General features: G+C 45.2%; 1 protein-coding gene across 4 annotated transcripts in view; it reads left to right on the forward strand.

Annotated features, from left to right (window-relative positions):
- Positions 1-9,245, forward strand: part of SLC4A2 (solute carrier family 4 member 2) — a 1,480,655-nt gene extending 1,471,410 nt beyond the window's left edge. For all 4 annotated transcript variants that reach the window (XM_086940913.1, XM_086940912.1, XM_086940914.1 and 1 more), the window contains one exon: positions 7,990-9,245. In XM_086940913.1, the coding sequence (XP_086797039.1) occupies positions 7,990-8,070 (81 nt within the window). In that variant the 3' untranslated portion in view covers positions 8,071-9,245. The remainder of the gene's footprint in view (positions 1-7,989) is intronic.
- Positions 9,246-10,089: the final 844 nt, after the last annotated feature.

Consider the following 10,089-nt stretch of genomic DNA (forward strand, 5'->3'; position numbering starts at 1 on the left):
GCAAATGAAATAATGTCTTTCATTTTGGACTACTCTAGCTCCAATTGTGAATGGTTAGCATCTGTTAACCCTTTCCCTCTCTTTCTAAACGAGTTTCTTGTTGGCGCGTCCAAACCTATATCTAGCTTCATTTAAAAAAAAAAAAATACTACAGAACAGTTTTTACGCAGTCCTGAGTTGAAAATCAAAGCTTGTTGTTGATTAAATTGTATCATCACTCCTCAATGTTTTACAAAATGTTCTTTAAGGAGAGGATACTCCTGGGGCCTAGCGTGTTGCCAGGGACATGCAGCAGCCTGTCCAGCCCTTTTGAAGCTTCAGGGGGCATTGTGGCGGCAGAGGACAGGCACCCCAACAACAACAACAGTCCTCGTCTTCATCTTCTCCTGCCACTTTCACCAAGCCACTCTGATTCCCCTTTTGGAAGCCACCAGCAGCTAGTGAGAGACTTTTTCCTGCCCAACTACCATGCAAGTACATCAGACCCGTGAGTCTTGAAGGGTGTTATTCATGGTCATGCTCTGCAGCTCCCCATACAGGTCTTCTGTTTTCCCCTAGACTTGAGCAGATCAAAAGGGTTCAGGTATGTCTGTCCATAGGGAGCAGTAGAGAAAGTCCCAGAGTAGGATGGAGCAATCAGTATTATTCCCAGTAATTCTTCATGCCCAAAATGATGGATGATGGACTCTAAACAATTTTGGATATCCAGTTCTTAAGCTCCTTCTTTTGGAAAGGCCTATTCAAGATGCTAACTCTGTCCCAAGTCCTCTATGCCCTAGACCCTTGGAATTGGATTATGTCCTTGGATGTGCTAAGTGTAGACTTTCATGCACCCATCCTGCAGTCCCACAGGGGTTTTCTTTGTTGTGGTGAAAGAACACTTTTACTTCAACATCATGTGTTTCAGCCTCACCTGAGCTCCCTGCGGGTATTCATAGCAGGGCTGGCAGTGGTTGCGGCTTATATTCGCATGTTGGGTGCACACATTCCTATCCTTTGTGACTGGCTGTTGAAGGGGGGCTTGAGACAGTCAGTTGCAGATCACCTGCAACCACCATATTGCTTCTGTCTTCCCAGGGGTTTTCCCTCAACGAGCCAAACCACACCTTCTGCCAGGTATAGGGGCTGTCTTGGACACAGTAGCATCTAAACCTTTTCCACCACCACAGGGAGTCCATTTCGGTCTTTTTCTTGTGTTCCAACCCAGATGGTTCTGAGTCAGCGTGGTCTCCTGGTCTTGTGTATGGTCCTAGTTCTTCATGCCATTTGCAGTGGAACCTCCGCCTTTAATTGGCTCTTCATTGGGGGTGCCTCTCAGACAATATCCGTGTGTCAAAAGAGGCAGTTGTGGACATTCGTTGGTGGATGAAGGATTCCAGTCTGACTTCCAGAAGGCTGTTCTCTCTACCCTATTCGACACTTACAGTGGTGATGCATACTTCGGCTCTGACTTGGGGAGGCCATCTGAACAACATAGAGATCAGGGGCCTCTGGTCTCCTTTGGATCAGAGTGGAATTGAAAATGGGCTTGTGCGAAGGTGACGACCACGTACGGTATGGACTCAGTGGTAGGCTTACCGAGAGGAGCCAAAATTGGCTCAGAAGTGAAGTCATGCACAATGAACTTCTGAGCCAATTTTGGCTTCCACCCTGTTGCACTTACACTTCACCCTGGCGCATTACTGTAACAAGGGTGTCACCATCGCCCGCTCGCTAGTTGCCCACTCGGCCTATTCATAGTCAGCGCAACGCCTTAAGCACCCCCGCTCCACCTAATAATTCGCCGCTGCACTAAGTCACAACTCCAATTATCACTGCAGCCCACTGATATGTCTACTCGGCTCATCTGCATGTGCACCGCCACTACCTTGGTTATCGATTCTACATCTGTGACAGTCTCTGCCTATGAACCGCAATGACTTCACCTTCGATACCTCCTCACCCCTTTCCACATCGTTGCACTTCGCCTTGTCCCTATGAGGACCTAACCGTCTCCCTCACTTAGTCGTACGTTGTGAGCCACTACCCGCACACTGAATGTATAATCACTGCACCATAGCTAATTGCCCATTTTGCCTTGAAACATGCATTGATGGTTGACTTGTCTCAATTCTTTTTAATTCGTTTTTATGTCCCCTCTTTTCCCCTTTCCTTCCAATTTTTCCCTTGAACTGTTTATGTTGGCAATCAATCCCACAGTGTGGGCTACAGTTATGTAATGTCCATTAGGCAATCTATTGTTGTCCTGAGGATAAACCTTGTATGTTAAAAGGGTTCGAAACGTCGTCGACTCAAATACACTAAATGCATAACTATTGTGCCATTTGCTGCATGCATATGTGTATAATGTGTACTGTCTGCTTATGATTTATGATATTCAGACCACCCCAGCTTGCCTAAAATCCCCCTGTTGTTTTCCCTTGAGTGTGTTAGTCGGACATCGGCTGGTGTCCCACTTGTATCACACTGCAAATTCTCACCTGTACTCAATTTATTGGAAATTAAACTGTCTGGCTGGACATATGATATAGAACTATCTAGTCTATATTTATTTGAATTCATTGTTTTCTTGTCTAGGGACCCTTGTCTCTGTTGAAACGTAACTACCCAAGGTCCCTAGCTAACTGCACCTTTGTGTTCCCTTGTATTGTATAAATAGTATTTTGTTAATGCAATTAGTCTGTATCTTTGAAGATGGCTGTGACAGGATCGTTTTTCGCTGTGTGTCACCCTTCGGAGGCATAATCAGAGGCGCTTCACCCTATCTTTATGATGCCATTGTGAACACATGTTTTAACAGAACAAGACCTTCTCCTTCATTTGGGTTCACCTGATTGGTGAGAAAGTATTCAATTTCAGCTCTTCTGTCCCACACGCAATGGAAGCTGCAGGATACTTCTATTCACTCCATGCTAACAGTTCTCCAAAGAATCTACTTTAGTTCCAGTTGGAGAGTGGACTATATGATGCATTTTTAAATTCGTTGTGGTGCTCCAAAGATAACAACAGTCTTTCCACTGTTGACCCTGATCACAATTTCTTCTTTCGCCTCAACCCATTTTGTTTCCAATGTGCACAGTTTTGCATCTGAAGTTCCACCGAGGATTCCAAGGAGATCAATCTTTGCTAAATATTGTGGAGAAGTGTGGCTCAATGGTTAGAGTGGCCTTGATGCAGAGCTCTGGCCCGGGACCAGGGTTCGATTCCCACCTCAGCGGGTCTCTGGCTCAAAAATTCCTCGGACCTGATATTCTCACCTCAGTGCCTAATCCAATCATGGGCCCCACGCTGCAACTCTGGGCAATAGCTTGCTTAATCTCCACAACGGCCCCAACAGCGCTAGGATGCCTGGCTTCAACCTAGGGGTGCCTAGGAGTGGACACTTCACAGGGAAAGCCAGGAAGGGTTCCACAGCGGTATGAGTAATAGCGCCACGAAACCGCTTGGTAGCAGTGCGCTCTACAAATACTTTACATTTACATTTGCTTTCTTCAGATCCACCAATAAAGTCGTAAGGGTCATGTCGCTTTTAGTGAAACTAGACATCTCAGATTCAGACAAGCACCCCAAGCGGCAGCAAGAAATCTTTATTTGTGTTCTGTTGCTGCTGGTTCATTTTGTAGTAGGCTCACCACACTAGGTCTCCACCAAGAACAGTTCTCTTTCACTTCATAAACACCTTTGCCAAACGCACCAACAACCAGGGGAAGAGCAGTGTCTCAAAAGGAGTGCCAGTGCAAAAACGGATTAAACACTAGTGGTGCATCAAAGGCCATGCAATGTGACCCGCTGCCATGGGAGGGTGGAGGTCTCCATGTTCGTTGGTGTCCCGCCTTGCCTCCTGCACTCCAAACATCTGATTGGATGGTCCCTGACCCCAGTACAGAAAGGGGCATCAGGCAAGATTGTCTTTGAGGGACCCATGCAACATCACCAGCCAATCTCACTACCGCTCTGCGCCCGAACCCCTTCACAGATGCAGGTTGAATGTACTGTGTGTCGTGCAAGCTCCATTTCCAACCCTTGACCTCTCACCTGAGATGTACTTCACCCACAAAGCCTGTCACGTCACCAGGTGAACTGCTTCTCTCCCCAGATCTCAAGACACTTCTCAGGCACAGGCAGACATGAATATGATTACGGGAGCAGAGCTCGATTAGAGAAAAAGTAAGTTCCTCCATTCTCCTCAATTAATCATTCGTTTTTTCCTGCAAATATTCCGTCAAAACAGCCAGGGAATTAAAAATATCAAGTCATACTACTTAAAACAAATGAATTTATTTTATTTTTGTTTTTTGTAGCCCATACATAGTAAGCCTAAGTGCATCAGCGTATTTTACAAAGAACAACGCAGGGAGGAACAATATGTCTTATAAAGAAACAATTGTTTATTTATTTATTTATTTATTTAAAGAGTTTTATATAGCGCTGACTAGACCCGAAGTTATCAGAGCGCTTTACATAAGGTTCCACATAATTGCAAACTTACATCAGTTACATATTACCAATGATACCAGAAAAAATATTTAAGTAGCATAGAAGAAAAGGAAAAGGGAGTGAGATGGGTAAGGGGATATGGGAGAAAGGGGTAGGGAATAGATACAATGGAGAGACGAAGGGAAAGTCTGACCAAGGTCCGGCTGGGTAGGTGACGGCTGAGGGGGAATCCGCAGCCCATCTCCTCTTCAGCTATCAGGTAGCTCCACCGGGCATCGGTCAGATAGCTAGGTCTCAACAGAAAAACATTAAAGGGATAAAAGGCAAGAAGAAGGGAGCATAGAGGGTGAAGGGGGTAGGGTGAAGGGGTAGGAGAGGGATACGACAGAGAGACGAAGGAATGTCTGCCCAATGTCGTAGGTGACGGCTGAGGGGAAATCCACAGCCCGTCTCCTCTTGAGTTAACAGGTAGCTCCACCGGGCATCGGTCAAATGGCAGGGTCTCCATGGTCGAGGAAAAGTTCGAAGAGTACATGTCCTAGAGGGAGAGCAGGATCAAGGTCAGATGTGGGATGTGGTTAAGATCAGGTTGATGACCAGTTCTGTTGTCCAGGAGTGGTGGAGCATCGTGGAGAGACCAACTGAGGTGGCCATCTTGAGGTCAGGCAGGGGGGTTGTGACCTTGGTGTTAAGTTCAGTCGGTCCCCAAAATTCTCAATGACTCAAAAGCATAGGGGCTGCAATCTATGCAGTGAGGCGACAGGAAGACAGGGCCAGTGTCCACATGTCTTCAGAGGGGGTGAGTGGTGCCTCCAGAGTCATTCTCGCATAGTCAGGTAGCAAATCTGGGACATCCTTATAGGTCTGGACAGGAGATACAATTTCAGTTCTATTATGTGACATTTACGAAGTAGATGCAAAGCGGGGGGAATCCTTTATGGAGTTGCTAAGACCCTAAGCGCCAATCTACTGCAAGAGCCATTTTGGAACCAAGCACATTTCTTAAGAGGCCCTTCATACGAACATATATATAATTTCGCCGCTAGGTTTGGGGATCTTCTTCCACGGAGGCGCCACCAGGAAGGGCTTCAGCTGCATGGAACAGTAATGGTGCTGCTTTCGTGCGCTCAAACTCCACATATGTATTCGCCACTGTGAGTTCCAGGGGGGTTTAATGCTGATTTTTGTGGAAAAGCCTGGTTGATGAGGATTATGAATCGGAAATCGGTCCCAGGATGCTTGTTTCCGGTCCAGGGAAGACATGGCTTGGCAGTTCGGGCTGGACTGTTCCCATGAGGCACGGGGGTCAGACTGATTTGCATATGGCCATGTCTGAACTGGGTTGGCTGAGTCAGCTAAAGAATGGTGATGGATTAAACCCAGATCTATTGACTGGGGGTGAGTGTTTGATTTGCTCAAATGCTCCGTCCATCATCCTCTTTTGTATGACTTTTGTGGAAGACATCACTGCTTCGGTGGAGTGCTGGCAGCCATGTCGGGGTCAGGCGGAACACCAGTGTGCTGCTGATTTTTAGGCTGTGTGGAGGAAGGCGCAGGGCTCTTCTCTCCTTGCCGCTCTGCTGCTGCGTCGAGGGAAGTATCTCCGCCTGGGGGAGTTGCTCCGAGAGCCCCCTCAAGAAATCACAGCTATCAGTCGGGTGCTGGCTGCCATGCCAGGGTCAGGCAAGGTGAAGTCCCCGGTGTACTGCCGCTTTCTAGGCTGCGAGGGAGGCACAAGGCTCTTCTCTCCTCACGGCTCTGCTGCTTCGTGAAGATAAGAAGCTCCGCCAGTGAGAGGTGATATGAGAGCCCCCTCCCGACATCACTGCTTTGCTGGAGTGCCAGCCGCCATGACAGGGTCAGGCAAGACGGACGCATCCTCGGTGTGCTGCCGTTATGGCACAGGGCTCATTTCTTCTTGGTGAGATTAACGTGGTGGCAGGCGGGAGGAACGTCAGGATGCCCGCGATCGTCTCAGCCATCGGACAAGACTGTCATCGATGGGGCTGTCATAGAGCGTCCTCACCAAAAGCGAAGCCCTGGACCCAGGAGGGGAGCGGCAATGCAGCAGAGGCGTGGGCTCGTCAGGGGTCGAGAAAAACGACCTTGCAGGTGGGCAAACATCGAGCCTGGAGGTCCGGTGGCCAGTAGATAGGGATGCCAGCAGGCAGAGGGGTGGATGGCAGGGTTGGCAGGGGACATCAACCGGTATGGTAATCCCCAAACCCCGGACCTCTTGTAAAGCAGTAGGTAAACGTAACTTAAGTCAGAGGAATCAGTCTGCAAAATTTAGAGTTTGAGTTTGCATGTGACATACGAAAAGCGTTGAATTTACTTCGAATTGCATTCGTAATGTTTTTGAGTATTATGAACTCTGTTGAATAGTATTATGATTTTTTTTAAAGACTTAGCCCTAACCAACATATAACATTGACAGGCGGAAAACAGTGCTGGGAGACGACTGCTGTTTCTATGTTTTCAAATGTCTACTTTTACGAATTGGGTATTACATTTTATCTGCAATATTTAATTGTAACAATACAATATTGTGTTGCTCTCTTATTCATGTCTTACAACGGTACTTGATTATCTTAAAGAAATATAATATTGTTTGGGATTTGTTTAATGGTTTAGGTCATGAACCAATTAAAACTATATTTGAAAAGAACTATCTAACACATTTAAGTTGCAGCCAATTTAAATAGGTTTTTTTTGTTATCAATTTTTCCCAGCTTTGAAGTTCCAGTTAAAATGTAACGTTGGAATCAGAATACTTTTAAACAAATGTGGAAGCTTTCTATATTTTCTCAAGATATCATGCTGCCTCTCTTTCCCTGTATGCTCCTACTTTTGTCCGCATTTATCAGTACATTATAATTTTGTGTTCTTGAATCAAAGTTTTCCTCGCATTTTCTTTTGAGCAATCCTTGTTCTATATGTTCATTTCCCGCAAATACTGATACCTGAAGTTTTATTAAGAGGCCTTACTTTCGATGACGATCTGGAGAACGAATGGCCCCTTTTAAACTAAGATTATGCAATTCTGCGTTGGCAAAGTCGATTCGTGAACCCGATGAATTTACAGTGTGTGGCTGAGTAAGAACAGCAGCGTCTTGTAACGAGGGATCTCATAGTATGGCAGAGAACCCTCACTGTGGAATGTAAGGAAGTGAGAAGGCTTCCAACTGTGATGAGGCAAGAGTTCGGGGGAAAGTGGGGAGTAGTTTTGCATTCACCCATGGGTGACGCAAGGAATGATGTCCCAAGATTCACACCACGACGTATTGGACACACCAAGATGGTTCTTAACTGATCATTGACACACACACACAGAGCCATGGGCACTGACAAATTGCACTGCTCTTCCTAATGGATACAATCATATATGCCCAGTGCCCTCTAATGCAAGTTACTGCAAGCCATTGTATGTGTGTGCACATTGGTGCCATCTGTTTTCAGAAGTTGATACTATGTGATGTGCTGAAACCCCTCCAACATCAGCCATCACGAAATGTTGGCCTACACCAACAATGTCTGTTTTTTTCTCCACAGCTGGATGCCAATGAAGCGCAGCCTGTCTTCGACGAGCAGGAGGGTGTTGACGAATATGATGAAATGCCCATGCCAGTATAGCCAAGCTTGAAGAAGAGTGCAAAGAAGCAGACATTGACTTCATCGTTTGGCTGGCATTGATACAATGCTGGTGTCTCCCCGACCTATGAACTGTTACTGTACACCAAAGTTGGCTGCATACCCCAACCTACAGTTCCCTTCCCTGATGACACCCTATAGTGAGCGCAGTTACCTGCCAATTAGTATTGTCCTGTCTCAGCCACAAATACTCTGCCTTCACTCCCTCATACATACTGTATGAGGTGTGAAGCAAGTGGGCTTCAGGTATATTTACTACTGATCTGACATTGCTAAAAACATTTCAGTTTTGGAGGCTGCATGAGTAATATAGGCAGTAGTGAGCAGTGGAGATTACAATATGTGGTCCTTCATTCTTCACAAGGGATGTAACAGACCAGTTCCAGATCACTGTGTCTGCCTCTGAATGAGTTCACATTTCTGGGCAGTACCTCTGTCCATATCTGACATTACCAGATTACTACGAGGCCATTCCTCACCTAAATTCACATAATGCATCCTAACACTTCTCTGATATTCTCAGAAAGGTGTCTACCCCTTTCCTAACATTCATTGAATATTACCAGGTCCTTCTCTCATATCCAGACTAGAGGGAGGACCTTTCTAACATTTCCAAGATACTAACCAGCCCTCTGCTTCCTCTTAATCTGTCCAGTTCCACTTCTTCCTATATTTTGGCTTGTTGCTTGCTGCCACAATTTTTAATGACCTTTCTTTTATCCTCTCGCCTTTGTATAGACTTATTATCATCCTCTTTTTTTAAATTGTGCTCCCTCTTCCTTTTGTCAGCTCACCATTGTTCTTTATCAGCTCTTCCCTTGACAACACCCCAACTCCATTCTACATAAGCCTCTGACATCTTCCTTTTCTTTTGATCTCACACACTTTGCTCCAGCATCCAATCATTCCTTTGCATTTTGCACAATACTTTTATCCGGTTCATTTTTTGTAATTCCGCCACTCCCCTAACTCCCAAACCACTGATCCCAGCAGTGTGCCCATTTTAGTTTTGTTGATTTACTCCTGTAATTCTGTGCCTTTTTACAGAAAAGCAGGTGCAGTATAGGACAATCAGGTGTTTCCATAAAACTCTTGTATTTTATTTAAATAAATAATTTAATGGACTAGTGCCAATAAACTTAGGTTTGATATAATATTTGTGATGTGGTGTTTCAGTGTTATTTTTAAACAAACAAGGGGGACCCGAAATTATGGCTAAGGACCACAGGTAGCAATTAGTATCAGAGAACAAAGGTCCTGAGCAGTTAAGTAGATGTACAAACCAAAAATGAAATATAGGCCACGTTAGGTCACTATATAAATCCTATATCCAGCTGGACATGGAGTTTTATTTATACAATGTAGAGAATAGTCAAAAATACTTTGGAACGCAAAAATAGTGGGGCACAAGCCTGTACCCTTGAAGAGGGGGAAGTGTGGGGGAATGGGGTTAACAATACAAATAGTACGAACAAAAAAACATTGATTACAGGCAAAGACTTTGAGCTGTGGTCACTTGCATCCAGAGATGAGTATCAGCAAGTATGACCAAAAATAGAAAACCACAATAGTTAAACACAATGGACATTTGTGGCACTATTTAGAAATGTCGACGTTTCGATCCCATGCTCATAAATTAAACAGGATCATCATCAGGACTATATTTACATTTGCCTGGTTCATTACAATTGGGGCCTGTCAGAATAAAAACAGGGAGAGAAAAAGAGGAGGAAATAGCCTATGAAATACAATAGAAAACCCATTTGAAAGTACATCACGGGCAGCGTGTCAATTTAACATTAGCACCTACTTAGCATTCAGACATTTGTGAGTGAACTAGGATAAGGTGAGAGCGTAATACTTGTTGTGACTGGATTGATCGTCGGGCTGCGAGTCGATTACATAATCGCCACAAGTTATCATTTAACCATCTGCAAGTGAACAAGAATGAGCTAAGAGCGTGTGTGAGAAGTTGGCCTGGTATATGATGATCACTATTCT

This window comes from Lissotriton vulgaris, chromosome 10 (genome assembly GCF_964263255.1).
Source record: "Lissotriton vulgaris chromosome 10, aLisVul1.2, whole genome shotgun sequence".
Classification (NCBI taxonomy): domain Eukaryota; kingdom Metazoa; phylum Chordata; class Amphibia; order Caudata; family Salamandridae; genus Lissotriton; species Lissotriton vulgaris.